General features: G+C 38.8%; 1 protein-coding gene across 5 annotated transcripts in view; it reads left to right on the top strand.

The window, feature by feature from the left end:
- Nucleotides 1-23,730, top strand: part of LOC308686976 (uncharacterized protein) — a 176,017-nt gene that overhangs the window by 144,630 nt on the left and 7,657 nt on the right. For 3 of the 5 annotated variants that reach the window (XM_081359128.1, XM_081359127.1, XM_081359126.1), the window contains 10 exons: nt 1,557-1,656; nt 5,582-5,623; nt 7,796-7,920; nt 8,219-8,315; nt 12,816-12,910; nt 16,563-16,646; nt 16,738-16,805; nt 16,889-16,975; nt 19,673-19,727; nt 20,153-20,370. In XM_081359128.1, coding sequence (XP_081215254.1) covers nt 1,557-1,656; nt 5,582-5,623; nt 7,796-7,920; nt 8,219-8,315; nt 12,816-12,910; nt 16,563-16,646; nt 16,738-16,805; nt 16,889-16,975; nt 19,673-19,727; nt 20,153-20,370 — 971 coding nt within the window. The remainder of the gene's footprint in view (nt 1-1,556; nt 1,657-5,581; nt 5,624-7,795; nt 7,921-8,218; nt 8,316-12,815; nt 12,911-16,562; nt 16,647-16,737; nt 16,806-16,888; nt 16,976-19,672; nt 19,728-20,152; nt 20,371-23,730) is intronic. The other 2 variants (XM_081359129.1, XM_081359130.1) reach the window with 1 other exon arrangement.

The following is a 23,730-nucleotide window of genomic DNA, read 5'->3' on the forward strand; positions in this document are numbered from 1 at the left end:
TTTACTTCTGTCCAGTACTTCTTTTGTAAACCAACTTCCGGTTTAGTGGACCCTCATTCAATTTCGAGGAGAACTGCAGAGAAGTTTCACTGATAAAATGTCACATAAGATAAGCTAATTTGTGCCAAATGTGCTATGTACGTGTGTATCAACAGCACAGCAATGCACTGTTTCTCTGGGTAATTTTTAAACGACTTTTAGGTGTTTATATGACCCGTCTGCCTGTCTGATCGCAGCCCGGCCGATGTGTAGTGTTTACCGGACAAACAAGAACTTGTTTTTCCACCTCCATGAATGAGAGTGTTGATCATAATGTCGCATTGTTGAAGTAAATTGTAGTTTACCTTGCTTTACCCCGGTCTTCTAAAAGTAAAAAGATGACTGTGAAAAATAGTAGTAGGCCTATAGAATTAAATGCATTTATGGTGAGATTACTATAATTTATTGACAAATTACAATTTATCTAGATCGTTTCCGCACCAAGTCTATTTCTGCTGTGCTGCAAACGCTGAATTAAAGTGACAGCGCATGTTTCGTGGTCAAAATTAACAAAGATTGACATGAAAATGTAGTAATTTCACCATAAATGCGTTTAATTAAATAAATGGTAGTCTCATTCGTGGAGGTGGAAAAACAAGTTCTTTGTGACATGCAAGATTTATTTTATTAAAATTTAAATGGAAAAGAAAAGGCATGAGAGTCGGCTGTTTTTGTCAATTTACAGTTAAATACTTGACCACTTGCTTGAGCAACTTAATATAAGTAATGCATGGAATAATAGCCCTACGTTGTTTAAATTGTGTTCAAACGTGCATGCGTCCATTAAAGAGTGTAGGTTATATGTGTACAAAGAGAATCGCAATGCTGAAAAAACATTTTATTAAATAAAAGTTGCAGCGTAACGTCTGGATTTTAAATAAAAATAGTAAGTGTTTGTGGTACAGCCGTGAATCAGTTATTCACTGCAAACGCATCATATATGAAGCACTATAGCGCGTGCTGCTCCTGCACCGCACACACACACACACACACACACACACACACACACACACTGCACACGGAGTATGTGGGAAACGGCCGTAAGATCCACCTACAGTTCTTAGAAACTTAGATGTGTCACGCACATAATATCTCTTTATTTCGTACAACAGCAGCACTCATCTTGTTTGTTTACAGCGGATGCCTATGAAGCGGCCGTAAACCGGAAACTGATATGCCGACAGCTGACAATAGCGGAAGTTCGTCGGGACGCTTGTGCACATAGCCTATTGCGCCCAGAGGCATTTGAGCGACGTCCGTTGGTGACGCCCCTTTGGAAATGAGTTATTAATGAAGCTTTGCCAGACCATAACTCAGTTACTACTGAGAATGGTCTGGTTTTAACCAGGCTATTAAAAAACTGTAATGTTTCATAATCAGAAATTCAATAACAAGATACCACAGATTTAAGATTCACAAGGAATATTTAGTTTTAATATTTGTTTTCATTCAACAATATTTAATATGTGAATTTCATAGATTCTTTATTAAGAGGATGTATTTTCTCCCCCCTAAAGATGCATCACTGTCGCAAACTCCCTGATGCCAGTGCTGTCTGTGTTGACAGTGGTTTCAGTGATTCCTCAAATAGGAGCATTGGACAACCTCCTTCATTCAGTAAGTACATTTCATTATGAATTTGAGCAACAATAGTTTTATGTTAGCAGCTTTAAACATCAAATCACCCTCAGAAATTGACAATTGTTTGTACTAAATTTATTTGAAAACAATCATGTTTAAAGGGAAATTAATATTACATTTAGTCCTGTGTATGTGTATTTAATATCGATTGATCCATAAATTGAATGTGCTAAAATGTATCTCGATTCTCTCTTCTGAGCTTATTATATTTTTTCTTCAAAATGATTTATGATTTGATGGAATCCGAGAAAAAATGACACGCTACACATATTTAAAGTTCATAGTGAAAGTCAATTTTCAGAAAAAAAATACTTTAAAATCCCTTGTAATTAGGGCTGGGTATCGTTAAAAAAAATTCGATATCTATACCTTGACTGATACCGGTTCCTGAACAATACCTTTTATCGATACCAATTTTATGAAATCCGATACCAAAAATATGGAATTACATTACATATTAGCTAAAAAAACAACTTTTGTTGGTTTGTCAGCCCAATGGTGACCCACAAAACTCAGTTGTACAGTAAACTACTGGCTACAGTGTTTTGCCATTACATAACTGTTTTTTAACTTACTGTTTATTACTTTTATTATTATTATTACTTTTTAAATACATTTCATGGGTGTGTCTTTTTATCCTACACCTTTAATATGGGATCAATATCCCGTCAAACGAATTGCAGTCACGGATACAAAATTAATAAGCACGAATCAAAAATATAAAAAACACATGTAAAAAAATATTGCACAAAACTTAAACTTATGTTCATGTTTTCTTAAAAAATAATTTTCCTTGATTGTATTACTCTGTACTTTGTGCTCTCTTACATTTTTTGCTCTTATTTTACTCTTTTGGAGCTTCTGCTGTTTTTTTCTTCGCTCTTCTTTCCGCTTTCTGCGCTTGCTCTTCCAAATGTTGTAGTTCTAGTTTCACTTCTCATGCGTTGCTCATTCATATAAGTGAAGATAACAGTCAGCTCAGCTGGCAAAATTCTTTCCGTGTCAGGGCACCGTTAAACTGCACGTGTGCCTGCAACTCGACCTGTTACCGATATACGTCTACCTGTCGATCCCTTTTCGTTAAATTTTTCATCTTATTGTGACTGAGCTGAGGCAAGTGGCTTTCGGAGAGAGAGACGACAGAGGTCGCTAGCCTAATATGAATAAAAGTTTACAGTTTTGAACAATGTACTCTTATTTGTATGACCCCAAAAGTATTAAGTTATTTTAGCTGTTGTGAGAAAAATAAAACCAAGTGAACGTGCTGCCGCGTTTGTCGAACACTACTGTAATTCAACATGCCAGAATAAAGCACGATTTTAGAACAATGCATAGCGCAACTCATCGTGGTGTGCCAAAATACTAATTATAAACTGCAATATTTCATTCAAACCAATCCCAAAACGCTTTGTGACATTTTGAAAAGCCGTGCATTAAAGGGCACCTATTATGACCTTTTTCACAAGATGTAAAATAAGTCTCTGATGTCCCCAGAGTATGTATGTGAAGTCTTAGCTCAAAATACCCAACAGATAATGTTTAAATTGTCATTTTTTGGGGCTCAGAAAAACACACTTTAGTGTGTATCCCTTTAAATGCAAATGAGCTGCTGCTGCTGGCCCAGGGGGCGGAGCTTCATGAGCTTGCGCTCAGAGTCAGGACAATCTCATCTGATAATATCAGAACAGAAACTCTCAGTTGTGGTGTTCATTTCGACTTGGAGTCGGACAATAATGCCCACAGAGCCAGATAATATATGCTGTATGGAGATAGAACAGGTATAGTTTAGTTTAATTATGGTTAGAACTTACTTGTCATCTGCTTTTATCCACTATTAATACAAGCCTGCTGTAGCAGAACCCGTACAAATGATGACCAAAATATACTGATGAGTTCAGTGAAGTTTATTGTACATCACACAAAAGATGAGCGTTAGTTTTACTCCAGAGAATCACTGTAAGAGCTGAATAAACACAGTATAAGAAGTGAGCATTAAAGTCTTATCCATAAACTCTCTCTCTCCATTTAAAACGTACACAGCAAAGTACACAAAACACTCGTTACAACTAACAGTAAACATATATACACACCTTTTCAGTGGGTGCTAAATAAACTGGTAAACTGTATATCCGTAAAACAATCAAAAGCTCTCACTTTCATTTTTGCCGTGATCAGTAACGTTAGGACTGTTGCTCCGGAGAGTGTAAGCTTGATCACAAACAGTACAGATCCATCCTCGAGTAACAACGGGAGTAAATGAAGACTGATATGTTCATTCTTACATCCAACAACCGCACACCTCAATCGCTTAGGAGACATTCATGTCTAAAGCTGCTCCAGTGTCGAAACACTGGCAGACTCTGTGTCCAGCTCACTCAGGGCGGGTCTACGCTCAAACTGAATGATATTTTACAGGTTTAGAAAACAATTGCGCCACTAACCAGGAAAAAATAGTCTAAAGTCAGTGGCGCGTTGCACATGTTATTCATATGCTATTTTAAGGGCGCATGCTTGGCCATAATCAATGTAGCGTGTGCACAACGCGCATACACTTTGATTCTCTCATCTACACAGAAGCAGCAGTTTTCATTTTTGCAAATCATACATTATTACGATAGATAGATAGATAGATAGATAGATAGATAGATAGATAGATAGATAGATAGATAGATAGATAGATAGATAGATAGATAGATAGATAGATAGATAGATAGATAGATAGATAGATAGATAGATAATTTATTATAAAAGCATACATCTAGCTTACACATTTACCCAAATTATCAAACGCCCGTTTAACCGAAGTTAATTTGGGTGTGTTTCTCCATTTCAATGTAACTTCTCTCTTTTACGGCCGTGACGAGAACGTTGCTCTCCTTGGCTGTGAACCGCGCCTGGCAAATCCGCCGTTACCGCCATGGAACAAGCGCGCCTGCTCTTAAAGGGAATGTGAGATGATGCTCTGATTGGTTTATTTCACGTTACGCCCAAACCACACGAATAATGTTATTGAATCATTATTCATTATTCAATATGAATAATGAAGCGACTTCAGACCAACACATTTTAGATTTGGGCCTGGCGCAAGAGTCATTTATCCCGCCGGTATAATAGCAACAGCGCCAAGACCCGCCCACAAAGTTACTTGCGCTTTGCGCTTTGACACTTGCGTTTCAGACCGTTAAAATAGGGCCCTGAGTATTGCCTTTAGAATTCGAAAATAATTCGAATTTTGCCAAATATTTAAGAAACAAATTCTAATTTAGTTTTTCAGCCATTTGTACAGCCGTACTGAATACAATGATGTTGCTATTTGACATATTATTGAAATAGGTCTGGTGAGAGAGCATGCCCATCATTTTTGTGACAGTTTTGTTTGAGAATAGTTTAAGACTCAGATTAGCAACTAATAATTTTAATAAAGTGTTATCTGTCTCAATCACTGTGCACATTTAGGTCTGCTGACATGTCTGCTGAGGGCATGTTGGAGGAATAGCTACTTACTGATTATACTAAGTGTTTTTATTGAATAGTATTATTATTTTTTTGTCTGTCCTTTAATCATATGTTGTGTCCTTTGTTGCCTTCACAAATAAGTTAGAGATAAGGAAATGTCTCCACCTCAAGGTTTTTAACATCATGAAATAATGAAGCAGTTGAACTGTTGCTGTTTGAAGCCCGACTGAGCACTGAGAAAGGCACAACTGAAACTATCCAAAAACAGCTCATTTTTACAATCACTTTGCCTCATTCAATAATCTCGGTCCACTTTGTTGCTAAACTACCTGAAAAAAGCCAGCGTGTGCTTTGAATGTTGTTATGTGCTGCTTTGTGTAACACAATATACTGTTTTGTTTCTTTAAGTACTGAATTTGAACCTCTTGTCCTATTTTCATAACAGCACAAAACAATGAAAATGATAGCAGAGCAACAGAAAGAGCAGGTGAGTGTAATTAGTCAAAGTCTGAATGCTCCTATAACAATGACTGTGAGGGTCTTTTGTGATTTGCATATTTAACCCTCAGAGAGTCTTCGGTCACTTCTGACCGAAAAATTTTCTGTTTTGAATTTTAAAAAATCACAGCTTCATCAGAAGGTTATGATACTTGGTGACTTTTATGGCATTAGGTATGTGTATGCAAAAAAAAATTGAGGTCATGATCCGAGCATGCTAAGTGGTCGTAAAAAAAATAGTCACACTCAGTGCCTTCGGTCAAAAATGACCGACCCATAGGAAATGAATGGGAAATTTACAAAAACACAAAAAATCTCTGAATTTTTGTCTGTACAATCTACAAATCAGCCACGATTCAAAAAAAAAGTACACCGCAGTAAAGGGGTGACACTCTACAACATCAAGAGTGCAAAAAATTCACACCCACCCACACACACACACATAGAAACACACTTTTATACACATACACACCAATAAATTCAGATTACAAAAAATCTGTTTTGAATTTTTAAAAATCACAGCTTCATTGGAATGTTACGAAACTTGGTGACTTTTCTGGCATTAGGCATGTGAACACAGGAAAAAAATTGAGGTCATGATCCGAGCATGCTAAGTGGTCGTAAAAAAAATAGTCGCACTCATGGTCTTCGGTCAAAAATGACCCCCATAGGAAATGAATGGGAAATTGACAAAAACACAAAAATTCGCTACAAATCGGCCACGATGCAGAAAAAAAGTGCTCAGCAATGAAGGGGTGAAACTCTAAAACATCAAGAGTGAAAAACATAACATAATTAATAATTATAATTAATAAATATTTATATAATTCATATAATAATTATTAAAATTATTAAAATAATAATTAATAAAATGTTATAAACCTTGGCAAAAAGTATTATTTGAGAACATCTTAAGTAAGTAATTTGGTCCAAAAACAACTAGAATTCACAAGCATCTCCATTTAGAGCTATTACAGGCATCTAGTGGTAAACCCATGCAATAACATGATTTATTTAATTTTATGTTTAATAAATTGATTTATTTTTTTTATTTTTATTTTTTTTATGAAAGCCTAGTCTCTATTCTAACCGAAAATACCGCATAGAAAAAATAAATAAAAATAATAATAATAAAAAAAAAAAACATTATTTTCAATGGCAAAAAATGGACTATAAATATTGCATAAATATTAATAAGTTCAATCAAATTGTCTCAAAATACTAAATTAAAAAGAATAAATATTATAGAACAAAAATAAATTGCATTGGTTTTTACTGGGATGGAGGAAGTTTCATTTTTAGGTGTCCGGTCACTTCTGACCGGGAAGGCACTGAGTGTGACTGCTAAACGAAGACTCTCTGAGGGTTAAACTGAGTCTTCTGGCCTTTCTTAGCTGTGATGAAGTAAAACTTCTCTCAACAACCAGCTCAATTCCTTAAAGCAAAGTAAAGTAAACTGCAACTGATCCTGTGCGTGTGTGTGTTACAGTTGTTTCTACCTTCTAATTTTTATTAACATAAATTGTAAATAAATTAGGGCTGTCAAAAGATTAATCGTGATTAATCGCATCCAAAATAAAAGTTTGTTTAAATAATATATGTGTGTGTACTGTGTATAATTAAATTTGCATATAGAAATACACACACTTGCATGTATATATTTAAGAAAAATGTGTAATTTATATATAAAAATAAATATATACATGCATGTGTGTGTATTTATATATACAAAATAATTATACACAGTACACACACATATATTATTTAAACAAACTTTTATTTTGGATGCGATTAATCACGATTAATCTTTTGACAGCCCTAATATAAATATATTATACTTTTGTATATTATTATATAAATTATTATTTATATAATATTATGTAAATGAAATAGTAGTTTAATTTATATAATATTGTGTTATATTGAACATTGCACACAAATAATTGCAACCACAACACATTAGTATTGTATACTAATAAGTATTAGTGTTAAATAAATGTATTCAATAATTAGCATTAATAATCAATAAGCATAAGGTAATCAGTAGCTACTGAATATATTGTAAATACTTTTTTTGCCACAAATTTTTTGAGTAATATTTGTATTTATATAGTTTTAGTGTTTTGCTAATAGTAATTTTCGATTTGAATCTTGATTGTAGAAGTGTTAAAAAAACATGACTACACCATAACAGAAGAACTTGGACAAGGGGCTTCAGGAAGAGCATTTCTGGTGAAGAGTCCAGATGAAGATTTCCTTGTGGTCAAAGAGATCAACTATAGAGATGTAAGTAAAATCAAGAATTTTTTAAAGTATTGAATGTATTAATTAGGGACGGCACAGTGGCTCAATGGATAACACTGTCGTCTCACAGTAAGAAGGTCCCTGGTTCGATGTCAAAAAAATTGTACGTGTATCTGAATGTGTCCCAACTCTGGCATAAAACCTGTGCCAAATCCAAATGTGTGTGTGAAGTGAACCCTGCAACAAGCAGAAATAATGTTAGGCACATGGATGGATTGATTGAACATATTAATAAGATCCTATAGATAAACTTCACATAGATGAAATGTGTTCTTTGCAGAATGTGAAAATTAATCTAGACGCAGCCAAAAACGAAATCAACATCCTGAAGGATCTGCACCATGGATATATCGTTGGTTACGAGGACTCCTTTGAAGGTTTGTCTGTTTGAATTATAGAAAGAGAAGCATGACAATGTTCCTTCAGTCTGAAAGTAAATGTTACAGGTTTTTTTAGAAAGTGTGAAACAACTAACAGTGAACATGTGGGGTAAGATGGGGAAAGATGAGTGATGTGCATTTACTTTTAATGTGTAATGTATACTTTTATATACTTTTAATATGTACGGGGTAAAAATACAAGTAATTGGGACCTGAAACTCATTTTTTAAAACAGTTTTCATCAGAGGGGTCCAAGAATACAAAAAAAAAAAAGTGTTGTGGTTGAAATCTAAAAAAATAACAAATCCTTTCCTCGCGGGTCAATTTGACCCCCATAGGAATGAAGGGAAAGCGAGCTATGCTTCACATAGAAATAACCTAAATGATCAAAATTCAAACTAAAAATGCTAAAACTACCAAAAGGTTTTTATAATGTCTACATGATGTCTAGGACCCAGTGGAACAGCTCATTTGCTCCATATATAGAGCTATAAGCCCATCTAGTGGCAAGACTCATATCGTTATATTATTTATTTTATTCCACAAGAGGTTGGCAAAGACGCCCAATGTAAGATATTTTGAGCTGAATTAAAAGGGTTATGAATAAAATTGTGTTATTTTAAATTTAAATTGAAAGAATGTGAGGAATGTGCTTAAATTACTATTTATTTATTATTTATTGATCAAATCTAGTAATTTAAAGGTAAATACAATAAAAAATAAAAAATCTCCCAAAAATTGCATTAAAAATTGAAAAAAATAAAATAACAATCTTTGTTCAAAAAAATAAATAAATTAAGAATAATTGTATAGGGCACAGGTGTCAAACTCAGTTCCTGGAGGGCCACAGCCCTATACAGGTTTGTTCCAACCCTGCTTCAACACACACACACCTGCAGTTTTCAAATAAGCCTGAATGAATTGATTAGCTGATCAGGTGTGTTTAATTAGGGTTGAAGCTAAACTCTGCAGGGCTGTGGCCCTCCAGGAACTGAGTTTGACACCCCTGGTATTGGCTTCGGGTGATTTTGACCTGCGAGGGGAAGATTTGTCAGGATTGTTAGTAAGGGATGAAGCGAGGACTCAATTTGCAGAGGTAATGGGCTTTTATTAATAATGAAATAAAACTACCCCGAGGGGGGGGGGGACAAGAGACTTAAGTTAAGTTGACACATAAGGTAACAGTCAACATGACGATCGATCAGCACAAGGAGAATAAACAGGGAGCGAACAAGGCAGGTAATGAGGGAGGACAGGTAATGCTGGGTACACACCAAAAGATAATCGGGCTGATTTTGGCCGATTTCCCCCCTTCCGACAATCCTAGCTGTGACCCGATTATCTTGATGGTTCTACAGATTATCTTATCAGATTTCCCCTTGGTGTGAGGTGTGTTAAGTGTGTTCGAACCTGATCGGAAGAACGTCGGAGCCGCCCCGATCACGAATCGTAAATATTCAACGTTTAATATTTACGATCAGAAATCCTGATGTGTGTGTGGGAACTCCGAGAACAAACACGTGCACGCTCTGGAGATTATCACGTGAAACGAAACAATATCCAATCAGAAAGCGAGATGATGGAAGACGGAAGCACAACAAACGCAGTCATGGCGCAACACAAAGTGAAATTGATGTGGACAGCAGAGATGGAGGATCAGCTTGTTGATTTGTGGCGACAGCACAAATGTTTATACAACGTGTCGTGAAAAACCTTTCAAAACACCATCGCTGTTTCTTCCTGCATATCGTCCGCCATGCTTATTCTGAAGTCTCGCGAGATTTTGCGAGATTCCCTGTGTTTATAGTTGAGACTCTCTGGTTGAAAATGTGTGTGTGTGTGGTGTGCTGTCTTTGTCACATCATGGCACACCACACACTATAGGAGCAAAACGCTTAAATCTAGGATTTTTTGTCCTCATGTTTGTGGTCTATCACATTTTGAAAATCTAATAAGATGTAAAAAATCTTTTGGTGTGTACCCAGCATAACGAGGGAGGACAGGTGGGGCAAATGCACCAATAATCAGGTAACAAGATGGATGGGGTTTGTAAAAACATGACAAGCCATGTGCTAACACAGAACAAGACATGAACACGCAGCTAATGATACTAATAAGCCACGTGTTCACACAAAACATTACAACATGAAAGCACACAGTCAGTGTAAAACACAAGCTGCATGCAACAGCACAAGACAAAACATGACATGAAAGCACAAAACACACGGACAGAAGAGCACACGAGAATGAGTTAATACTCATTCCATGCGCTCATGACAGAAGACAATAGGCTTGTTGGACTTGAACCGGCGCTGCACAGACGGATCGGTGAATGACATCAAAGTACCGCGAGAGCGATTAGAGAGCAGACGGCTCTGTGTGCTTTTGAATTTTCGGTACTTTGATGTCATAAACCGATCAGTCTGTGCAGCGCCGGTTCAAGTCCAACAAGCCTAAACACTCGGAGCATGGATATCCGAATCCCGACACAGAACCGATACGAACATGACATTAGTGCCGGAATCCGAACACCATGCTCCGAACATGAAACTTAGACAAGAAAATACAGAAGTGTCAGAGCTCTGTCACAAGAACAAACTAGAGCGAAGTGACAGAACCCTGACAATGTGAGGGAAGGATGAATGTTAAAGGAGCTGTATGTAAGATTGTGGCCAAAACTGGTACTGCAATCACTGTATCCCCTCCCCCTCCCCCCTGACTCGAGGTTGCCAGATATGTTGCAGGATCCAGCACGAACGTAGGCGTAGGCTGCTATAGCTGTGTTAAAGGAGAAGTTCACTTTTAAAAAAACTTTTGCTGATAATTTACTCACCCCCATGTCATCCAAGATGCCCATGTCTTTCTTTCTTCAGTCGAAAAGAAATTAAGGTTTTTGATGAAAACATTCCAGGATTTTTTCACATATTATTGATTCCATTGGGACCCAAACGGTTCAAGGTCCAAATGACAGTTTCAGTGCAGCTTCAAAGGGCTTTAAACGATACCAGACGATGAATAAGGGTCTTATCTAGCGAAACGATCAGTCATTTCAAAAATAAATAAAAAAGTTTAAGTTTTATAAGCACAAATGTTCGCCTTGCTCTGTTCTGTGATGCGCGTTCGTGACGTCACGTAATACGCAATTACGTTGAAAAGGTCACGCTTGAAAAATTGAAGAAAATATTCTTTTTGGCTTTTTAATATTAAAAGACCCAGGATGCGCACACGAAATGGGCATTTTAAACGATAAACTGACACAAATACATTTGAAAATGTGTATATGGTCCTCCTTCCGCACAATTGTAAACACATCAAACTTGACCTTTTCAACGTAATTGCGTATTACGTGACGTCACCAACGCGCATCACAGAACAGAGCAAGGCGAACATTTGTGCTTATAAAACTTAAACTTTTTTATTTATTTTTGAAATGACCGATCGTTTCGCTAGATAAGACCCTTATTCATCGTCTGGTATCGTTTAAAGCCCTTTGAAGCCGCACTAAAACTGTCATTTGGACCTTGAACCATTTGGGTCCCAATGGAATCCATAATATGTGAAAAAATCCTGGAATGTTTTCATCAAAAAACTTAATTTCTTTTCGACTGAAGAAAGAAAGACATGGGCATCTTGGATGACATGGGGGTGAGTAAATTATCAGCAAAAGTTTTTTTAAAAGTGAACTTCTCCTTTAACTAGGGCAGAGCTGGCAACCCGGATGCCAAAACACTACTGACTTCGTGATTGGTAGATAGGTGGAGGGTGGGGCTTCAGGCCAAAACACAACATGACAACATCAACATCAGTTGAGGGCTGCAACTTCACTTTTTAAATGACAATATCCTGGCCGTACTACTGTTGTCAGTGATATAAGTATTTGAAATGAACATAATTTCTTAATGTCTAGTGACATATCAGGGCCATTTTATGATTAATTGAAATACATTTCTTACATACAGCTCCTTTAAAGAGGTAATTTTCCCATTGGCAAGAAGCCCTTAACTTTTAAAGAATATTGTATATTAATGACATATAGTGCATTTATTTAAAACTGTGTTTTGACAAATTAGTTTAAGTGAATAAACAATGACAAAAAGATCTGAATCTTAGTGTAAGAGATTATTCTTAAAGGTAAATGTATTACTTGTATATGACTTTTATACAGGCATATGAATACACTACCGGTCAGAAGTTTAGAATAAATATGATTTTGGGGTCACCAAGCCTTTATTTATTTGATCAAACATACAGCGATATTGTGAAATATTTGTTACTGTATCAAATAAGTGTTTTCTATGTGAATATATTGTAACATGTAATTTATCAGTGTGACACCGCAGACTGGGGTAATGAGGCTGCTGAAAATGTTTTGAAATAAGAAAATTTCCAAACTTTTGACTGGTAGTTTATACATATTTAATTTCCTACATTTGAAAATGAAAATATTCTATGATAATACATCATTTTTACTTTTTTTGGATGTTTTTTATGATGAAGAATCTGGATACTTTTACATTGTGTCGGAGTACTGTGCAGGAGGAGATCTATACAAGAAAATGAAAACACAAGAAGGAAGTTTTGAAGAAGAACAGGTGAGTGTTATATGCACTCTGTTGAGTCAGAGAGAGCTCATTCGCTCTAGAGCTGTTAATTATAGTATTTGATGCTAATTATGTATGTGATGCTCTAATTATATTTTATGATGTATTTTGTCAAAAGCATCTTAAGCATTATAGTTTGTTTCTGGTGTAGTACCAAACTTTATCTTAATTCACTGTTGTACGTGTGCAGGGAAAGAGGTTAAAGCCAAATGGATAAACCTTTGAGAGACACAAGGGAAAATACATTTTCAGTCAGCACTGGTGTACCGCGAGCAACTCAAGGCAATTAATATGCCAATGCAGTTGAGGCCCCGTCCACCTGAAACGAATGGTCTGACCACGGGCTGAAGGTTGGGAGGCAGTGCGGGGTGACATGCACCCAGTACGTGCCACTCTGCCACGGCCATCTCAGGACTCAGCCGTGAAGCCAGTGTTGAAGTGGTCTCATATGAAGCAATCCGAGCGGCGTTACTGCGGCTACAGATGCCATATGCCCCAGGAACCTCTGAAAAAGTTTCAGTGGGACCGCTGTCCTGCTCTTCATTGTACTCAAGCAGTTCAACACTGATCGGACATGTTCCTCTGTGAGTTGCGCTGTCTGGTTTACCGAGTCCAGCATCATACCGAGATATGAGATCCTCTGCACAGGGGAGAGTTTGCTCTTGTCCCAGTTGACTCAAAGCCCCAACAGGTTGAGGTGACGGAGCACCATGTCCCTGTGTTCGCACAACTGCTCTCAGCCAGAATCAGCCAGTCGTCTAGATAGTTGAAAATATGAACGCTGTGTTCTCTGAGTGGGCCAATGGCTGCCTCCGCGACCCTCGTAAAGGCTCGGGGCGACAGGGACAGCCCGACGGGTAGGCCTCTGTACTTGTATGCCCGTCCCTCAAACTCAAACCGCAGAAACGGTCTGTGTCGAGGAAGAATCGAGACATGAAAGTACGCGTCCTTCAGGTCGATCTCGGGGACGCATGCATTAGAAAATGCGTTTCTGCGTTAACATCTTGAATGGGAGCTTGTGCAGGGCCCATTTCAGGGCTTGCGGGTCCAAGATTGCCCGTAACCCACCGCATTTTTTGGGTACAATGAAGTAGGGGCTATATAACCCTGTCTTCATATCGACTGGAAGGACCGGCTCAATCAGCACTGAGGCGGCCCGAAGCAGAATCTTAGTTGTTGTGCCAGACTTAACTGGTTCCAGGGTGGGGCAGAGGGTGTGTGGGAAGGCTTGGTGGCTTTGCTCACTGCCCTCCGTGCCCTCTTGTGACCAGGAGAAGCTGCTCTTATTGAGAATTTGGGTACCACTGACTGAGACGCCAGCGGCGGAACAGAATTTGAATAAACAAAAAGATTCTCCCGGCGCTCCACCAGGGAAGAGCAGCTGACTCTGGGTCTCAGGGCTGCTTAGACAGGTGGCTCCATCTTCCTGCGAAAGCTTGACATCACAGTAGACCTGGCTGTGACAGTTGTGTTTTTTTGTTTTTTTCGCATGGGACTGACACCCTTGGCGACAAACAGACTGAGGGGAAGCCAACGAGTGAATCTGGTAGCACATTGGGACAAGCTCTTGGTTATCTCAGCCTGTTTCTGAACTGTGGAAAACCGCTGGGTACAGTCTCCCACAGTGTCTCAGAAAAAGGCCACCTCGTGAGATGCATCAAGAAAGCGAACTTTGGCGATGTCTCGCACCTCTGCAAGGTTTACCCCCTGGGGTGCTTCTAGACCACCACCGTGGACATCGTCTGACTGAGGGCCAGTGCTGTGACTTAAACCACGGTCAGTCACTATGCGCAGCTCAACCCCGACTTAGATCTACCCCCATGTTTTTGGCCTTCCACAGACTTGTAGGGTGGCCCTCACATGCAGGGAAGAGGCGGTCTGCAATAAGCAAAGGCGCCCCACCACCAAGGGGAGTGAGAGAGGAAAAACTTTTTCTGCAGATTTTGGCGTGTTTGGCTTTTCATATTGCTGCCAATATGCTTCCATACTGCCAAACTTTTTCACACACATCCGGCAGGCACGGGGGCGGGCAAGGCGATTACACATCGCACTGCGCCCCCAGAGTAGCCCCGGAAAGTGTGGCTGTCAAGTCTTGAGTCTGATTCAGCATGAGCACACACACCATTACAGTGGAACTCAGCATCATCTTTATTTCCAGAGCGTAACAGCCCTCTCTCTGATGCAGTAATCCCATCCGAAAGCTGCTAGGCATGCGAGACACTGAACGTAAAACTCGATGGCACACGGCACGCTGAGTGTTCAAGCCCTCATGAGAGAGGCAAGACGAACCACATGCCGACCTGGTCATGCATGGGAGAGCATAAACCACCCATGAACGCAGTGTCAGCATGTTTGTGACGCCCTAGAGCAGTGAGGGGCCCGAGGAGGTGGTCTCGTCGGGGAACACTCACTGTAATCCTCAGATCACAAGAGCCAAATTAGCCCTTTTCTGGTGCACCAGAAGAGGAACTAGACCAGGGAATAGGCAAAGGGACTGAATGACATCTAGAAAAAGATGCAGTGTCAAACCGTGTATGCTCTTTCAGGAAACCACTCTCTCTAGTGCTGAAGCACCCAGAGATGACCGCGGCCTCACAAACGGGATGATAGCTGTTTCTAACATTCTGAGCTGTGAAAACAGCTGTTTTGCTCTCTGTGAGATTGCGGCCAGCGCTGTAACACCAACACCAGCTTAAAGAGGCATTCTCCTGAAGAAGCAGACTCGTCTGAAGTTAAAAGTTGAAGTTAAAACACGCTCAGATAAGATTGCAGAGCAAGAACAGCATTCACCACTTGGCTCTGAAGCGAAAGACAAGGATGCGACGCACCAGCTGCTCATTATATGCTCACGCCGTGATGCACAGTAGCTGGTGCAATTATCGCATGCCAATGTGCATTGGCTCGTTTAGTTTCTCTCGAAGTAGTTAGGCTCTCGCAAGCGATCCCCATTCGTCAGTCTTGACTTACATAGTAGTGACTGATGAAGGGTTGTTGAATTGTTTTGCGTTCGGTGTGAAAGGACCTTAAGACACTTTAGTTGCTATGATGCGGAATATCTGCTGAACTGTTACTAGCATCTGATTTCACAAATAGTTTGTTTCTGAATATAAAAATATCAAAACATTGTAAAGTACTTACTTGTTTTGGATGAATGTGCTTGTATTGTCATCTGTTATCATTGTAACAGAATGTGACGGTTGGGTCTTTGTCCTTCGCTGTGATTAGATGGCTTTGTAAAAAGTGGCAGTGATTAGCACATTTTACCCAAATTTCCATCTCTCAGCGACCAGAGAAATGATTTAAAACATGCTGCGCTTATTTCGGAAGAATTGAAAAATTACGCTAAATACACTTTGGTGGACAAGCAACCTTAATGTCACATTTATTACAGAAAAGTTATCCAATGATTACAGTTTGTTAGTTAGCTATAAAGTACTCCAGAGAAGAGCTAATATCGCTCAGCCCTGTTAATACTCAACACTGAATGATACATTTGGGGGTATACTGTAAAACAAGAAGCATTTTTTTTCACTATGGTAGACTAATGGCAAATATGCAACCTTTTTTTTTACTCAAATATACCAAATAAAACAAATACAATGCATGGAATAAATTACTGCTTTCTTGTTTCTTCTGTGTGTAGATCCTTGACTGGTTTGTTCAGATTTGTCTGGCTCTGCAGTATCTTAATGAGAACAATGTTCTCCACAGAGATATAAAACCACAGGTAGAAATTGACCAAGGTCATTTAATCATTTATTAACATGAAAGCCAAATGTTTTTATGAGTTCATGTGATGATTTATGGTGTTCCTCTAGAATGTTTTTCTTACTGGGGATGGTTACATCAATCTAGGAGATTTTGGATTCTCTAAAGTGCTGCAAAGGTGAAATTAAATAGTAATGATTTTTGAAGAGATTTTGTCAGTTTCATCCATTTGAATTTACATGTTTGATTTTTCTGTTTAAGAGCTGATGAATATGCAACATCGTTTGTGGGTTCAGAGCTCTATGTCAGCCCAGAAATCTATACAAAACACAGACACAATTCAAAAAGGTATGCTTTTTGTAAAAGATAAGGTAATGCATACATTGAGGCCTGGTTTCACAGACAATTTTAAATTAAACCAGGATTAGGCCTTAGTTCAATTAGGAGGTTTAATAAACATGTATAAAAAAACTACTAGTAAAAATTACTGGTGTCCAAATTACTGGTGTGCATCTTGAGACATATTTTAAGATATGCTTTCAGTTAAAACAGCTCAATAATGCATATTAGTCTGAGACTTAAGAATTGTCTGTCAAACCGGGTGTTAAAGAACATGAAAGTTAAGTATTCAGATGAAGGTCATCTAAAACAATACAATTAACTACCGTATTTTCCGGACTATAAGTCGCTCCGGAGTATAAGTCGCATCAGTCCAAAAATGCGTCATGACGAGGAAAAAAACATATATAAGTCGCACTGGACTATAAGTCGCACTGGACTATAAGTCGCATTTATTTAGAAATTGATTTAACAAAATCCAAGACCAATAACAAGTTATTTAAACAGACATTAAGTTATTAAAACAGACAGACATTTAAGTTATTCAGCTACCGGTACACAATAGCACACAGAAAAACAGGCTGAATAGGTTTATGTTAACGTAACACATTAACAGTTAACTACACAATAGCAGAACATACCCGGGAGGCTGAATAGGCTAAATTAACATAACAAGCCAGCGAGTCCAACAGTTATCGGTAAAGCAAGTTCACCAAGCTCCCGCGATCTCACTCCACGTCACTGAATCCGTTGAATTCTTCATCCTCTGTGTCGCTTCTGAACAACTCCGCCAATTCCGGAGGAAGATGAAGCGCCGTCTCCTCTTCTGCGGGGCTGTCGTCAGACTCGGCATCAGTTCCAGTTATTCCTGCCTTTCTGAATCCCGACAGGATGGTTTCGGTTGTCACTGAAGTCCATGCTGTGTCGATCCATCCAAGGACTTGCTGGAAAGTTGCATGGCGCATCCTCCCGGTTGCCGTAAAGCTGTGCTCTCCATCCACCATCCACTCCTCCCACAGGCGACGCAAGACCGCCTTAAAGCTCCGGTTCACAGAGATGTCGAGTGGCTGGAGTACTTTGGTTAAGCCTCCAGGGATGATGACAGGAATGGAGTTGCAAGCTTTTATTTTATCTTTGAATTGTGGCGTTATGTGCGCTCGCATACTGTCCATCACAAGCAGAGCTTTGCGTGTTTTAAAGAAGCCATCAGGACGCTTAGTGTAGCACTTTGTAAGCCAAATGTTCATCATTTCTTGATTCATCCACCCTTTCTCATTCACGGCCACGACAACGGTGGGGGGAGATTCGTCTTTGGGCATGGTTTTCCGTTTGAAAATGACCATCGGTGGCAATTTCGATCCATCTCCACAACATGCCAGCACCACTGTGAAATGTGATTTCTCGTGACCAGTTGTCACTATATTCACACTTTTCTGCCCTTTCTCTGCGACACTTCGGCCCATGGGGATGTCAAATGTGAGGGGGACCTCGTCCATGTTGATAATATGATCCGGTGACACGTTGTGTTCAGTTACCTGCTTTTTAACAAACTCACGGAAACTGTCGACCTTAGCTTGGAAGTCTGCTGGCAGTTTCTGACACAACGTTGTCCGTGCTCTGATAGAGAGGCGGTTGCGTTGCATGAAGCGGTAACACCAAGAAGGTCCGCCAGCAAAGTCATTTATATTCATCTCCTTGGCAACTACCAGGGCGTGGAGACGCAACTGCACCGTTGACAAGCCTCTCCCGGCAGCGCGTTGTTCAAGAACCCATCTGTGGACTCGTTCCTCCAGCTCTGGCCATCTTGCTTTCAGCCCGCGATTAGCTTTCTTTGTTTTCTTCATTAGAGTTAAAGTAACCTCTGCTTTTCGCCAGTCCCTCACAAGTTTCTCACTCACTCCAAACTTTCTTTCTGCTGCTCGATTGCCGTTTTCGGCTGCATATTTTACTACCTGCAGTTTGTAATCTGCAGAATATGATTTTCTTTTTGGGGGCATTTTGTTTGCGTTCTGTCTTTCTTAGTTGTCTTTAAGTTAATATTTCTCTTAACAGTTTTTCAGTTGTTTTTATTTATTTTTTTCAGGGGTAAAACTAGCTGTAGCCTAGAGCGCATAGAGCGCTCTCTCGTGGCTGTAGACGGTAATGTCACCCCCAATTTCGGCAAGTGAGCGATCCTGTGACGAGTAAATCTTGGTAATGTTGATATATAAGTCGCACCTGACTATAAGTCGCAGGACCAGCCAAGGTATGAAAAAAAGTGCGACTTATAGTCCGGAAAATACGGTATATGTAATGAGTGACTGTTATAATAATGCGCAAAATGAAGAATAGCTCTGAGTAGTCTTTAATCCAATAATCCATTTAGATTTAATCATTTTGCTGAGAAATGTTTTTGATGAAAAAGATGCACCTTGAGTTGTTTCTTGAAAATGGCTAAAGATTAGACAGGAGAATAGACATGAGAATCACAGGGAAACGAGACCTGTAAACTAAAACGACACCAAACTCAAAGAACACAGGTCTTAAATACACAGAGGATGACAATAACTAACATAATGGGGACAGGTGTAACCTAATTAACAATCAATGAGATTAACTAGAACACAATCTAGCAGGCAAACAGGAACAACTAAATCAATGCAAAACAGAACATTGATGTGACACTATCACTGAAGTAACTAACTAAATTATACTGACTTTGTTTAGTGACATATGGTCATTGGGATGGTTGCTTCATGATCTCTGCATGCTGGATGTGTGGGTGAGTATACATATATTTTTAAGTTAATCCTATGGCTCAATCAATTAACTTCAAAGTGTACAAACAAAGAGAACACTCCTAACCTATTTTAAGATCTTGGTAACTGCTATGGAGGAAAAGTTTGCCAAAAGTAAATATTAGTTTACATTTGCACACACAGAAATCTTCTTTTTTCTCTCTCTGCATTTCTCCTCTTCTCTAGCTTGCTTCTTAATCTTCGGTATCATAAGTCTGGAATTGTCTCCTACAAATACTGTTGGCTTTGTTTAACAAATTGCCTTTGTTCTTCTATGGCAAGTTACTTTGGATACAAGTGTCTGAATTATAAATTCAGTCACATAAATAAAGGTCTTAGTTTTTAATATATTTGAAATGTTTAATAATCTAGAGGTTAATCTGACTTTTATTTTTCCTTTATCTGACAGTCAAACATCCTAGAGCGTCACTGTCTACATGCCAAAAGCTTGGAAGGAACCATACCAGAAATCTCAAATAGGTACTCGGAAGATCTGAAGAGATTAATCTATCAAATGCTCAGCCTTGACCCTCATATGAGACCTTCAGCTGATGAGATTCTGGAAAAACCATTCCTGAGGGCTGCAGTAGACAGAAACAGGAGGATTCCAGATGCACTGCCGCAAAGGTACTTGACTTCCATCAATAACTTTAATGAGGCCTACGACATGCACTATAACGACTTTGAGATTGTAGTTAGCGAGTGGAAAACAGCAACAGATTCACTAGAGGAGATACACCATAAATGCACTGTGGGCAGTCTGACAGGTGCAGTGATCGGGGCAGCTGGAGGAATCACTGCATTGGTTGGTGCATGTTTGGCACCGTTCACATTCGGAGCGTCTCTGATTGTAGCAGGAGTTGGGATTGGTGTTGGAGTTGCAGGGGGTGTAACAGGTGCTGCATCCAACATTACCAATACAGTCAAACAAAAAGCACTCCGTGAGAGCTTTGAAAAAATTCAGCAGAACTACAGAAGAGCAAGTGAACCGATTCTTATGTCACTCAGAAAACTGAGAAAGTTACTGAGAAGACTTACAAGGTTCAGTGATTTTGTCCCTAGCTCAACTTCTGATAATGTGCAAATGTCATGGAGAATAGGCAGAGCCGCAGTAGCAGGTGTCACAGAGTTCTTGACTCTTGGAATGTTGGCAAGTTTCGGCAGAATCGCTGTTCATTCTGCCGGTGTCGGGCGAGCAGTCGCCGCAGCTTCAGGAGTGTTGAGTGGAATCTTAGTCATAGCTGACATCGCCTTCATCGTGAAAGATGCCAGAGAGATTCACCGGATAAGACAGAGAAGAGTAGATGATCCAGAAAAGGTCAAATCTCCTGTACTCAAAGCCATCGCACAGATGAGGAAAACACATACAGAGCTTTGCCAGGTCTTGAATTCACAAATCATATAAATTATATATCTGCGAATGAGCAGAGGTGGGCTGTCAGGGCCATCAGGGCCTTCTCTGCTGGCCCTGTCAAAATCTAAAATATATATATCTAAAATATATATTATTTTTATTTTTTATTTTTGTGAGGCTGAGATGAATTTTCCATATGGCCCTGTAAAAATCTAAAAAAAATTTTTTTCATTTTTACGATTATATTTCCAGAAAGAATGTTGTTATTTTCATGTGGATTCTCCAAATGTCATCTAAAGGCATCACAGCTCCGTGGACCAGCACTAGTAGTAATAGCTAGCCTTCCGTTGAAACTGAAAATTTCCATTTGATGATAACTTTGACTGACGTGTATCATTAGCCAATCAAATTTGATGTTCAGTGACAGAACGCCCCCAGGGGGCCAGCGATGTGTAGGCGCTAGCCCCCGCTGATGTCATCATCCATTTGAAATTTTGGCGGGTTGTGTTTATTTTTTTTTACAGTCTATGGTTGTGAGCGATGTCAGTGAACCGAGTATGGCCGTTGCCTTACCTCTTGCTCTTATCGATTCTGTTTTCGATCTCCTTCGTGTGCCTTTTTCAAGGCGTTCGTTTGGAGAGAAGAAAGATGTGTGTGTGTGTGTGTGTGTGTGTGTGTGTGTGTGTGTGTGTGTGTATGTGTGTTTTATATACAATAAACGTTTTTTTTTTGTTAATATATCTTCATTACCTAGAGATATTATTATACAAAATTCAAAACACTCCAGAACATAAGTTGTTTAATTTTTACATTTTGTGCTTATTTTTTTAATTAACGAAATGTCAATCTTCATCTTCATAAAAGAAGATACAATAGAATAATACAACAATCTTCAAGATACAGTAAATCTTCAAATGTATAGCTTAACAGATTGTCACCTTAAATCGTTTTTTTTTTTTTTTTTCGTTTAAAAGTGGACATATAAAGCTTTGTTGACTAGTTGACCAGTGTTCCCGGTCAAAATTATGGAGTAGCCTATTTTAAGTTGTTTCCACTGTTAATAGGAAAATACAAGTAATTGCATCGGCACCTCCACGGCGCAGTGCGCGCTCCACACTCCGCACAAACACGAAATGTTCTGATCTGCTTTTGCCTTTTATGTTTTATTTAATATACTTAAAATAAATTTGTATATTCGTTTATTTATTTATTTTATTTTTAAATTAAATGTATTACTTTTGGAAGTGCAATTTGATTACCATATGCAGTAAAGTTGAATTAACGTAACCTTCTGTATTTTTTACTCTTCAAAGTGTACACTTGCAGCCAGGCAGGTGGTGATTATAATTAAGCTAAAACCCCATTCAATAATAAGGATAAACAATAATTTAAAAGTAGCCTATATAATTGTCTAACATCTGACTAATTAAAAATTTACCTCAACGCATAAAATGCTAAATGGGGATATCTATATCTATATCTAGCATTAAAAAAAACGTCATCTCTCAGTTGCTGAATGTTGTGCAACTACATTGCTACAGCCCTTTTGCGTCTACGTTGTTACAATGTTGCCAGCACGTATAAGACAGTGACGTTGCCATAGCAGAAATGCAGCGTGCAACAGACGTTGCTTGCCACAACGTATGTGTTTGCTGGGATATAGCCGCTCTGCGCTTTGAGAGGGATGAGCAGGAAATAGACAAACGATCTCTTTTCTGATATCTTCATGTTTTCTTGTAAATGGTCTGAAGAGCGAATTTTATCCTCCACAAGGGCAAGACATTTAGGCTATGTTTGATTTTGCGCTGCCAGAGAAAGCGATACTAAATGACGCGCTTGTGTGAAACGCGGTTTACAAAAAAACTTGTTACTGAAGGCCCTGACTGAAACCAATGGAGCTAAAAGAGTCTCAAAAAAGATAAATGCACAAACTGCATTCACATATGCACACACAGGATACACAAATGCACACACATGATTCATAAATGTGACCAGTCACGGAAAGTAGGGACACAAGTCGGTTCTGGGGCATTTTGAGTTATTCACAGATTCTGAAAGTGTAGTCTCCAAGCTTTCCAACGATGTGTAACACAAGGAAATCTGATAATATTTGGAGAAGTTATGGCCATTTAAAGGTAGGCACTCAAAAACGCACAAAGGGGAGAAAACAGCGTCTGAAGATTCTCACCTTTCTCCTGCTGGGCTCATTTACATCTCATTTAGATAAGCCATACCCCCCGTAAAGCTGTAAGCACGGGGGGAGCAGAAAGGCCAGGAAAATGTGCCATCAAAGAAAAAAAAAAAAAAAAAGTTTGCAGGTAATATATAAATAAATGTCTCTTAGCATCTACCGATAAAACTGTATAGGCAACTCTTGTGTACACTGAATAAAAAATAAGATAAACTCTAGACAATTTTCAAATCAAAAACAGGATGTGCTATGTGAAATATAGGCTATAGTATGAGTAGGCTATTAGTAGGCTATAGCATTCATTTCGTTCGTTTTTTAAATAAGATACTAGCTGAAATGTGTTTTTTTAAATCAAGTGATCAAAGTGCTCGTTGCCGCGGCGATTAGTGGCGCAGATGCAGTGTTTTCTCGTGTGGCTCATGCACACACCCCATTGTCTTCA

This window comes from Scardinius erythrophthalmus (genome assembly GCF_964197995.2).
Source record: "Scardinius erythrophthalmus genome assembly, chromosome: 2".
NCBI classification, from domain to species: Eukaryota; Metazoa; Chordata; class Actinopteri; order Cypriniformes; family Leuciscidae; genus Scardinius; species Scardinius erythrophthalmus.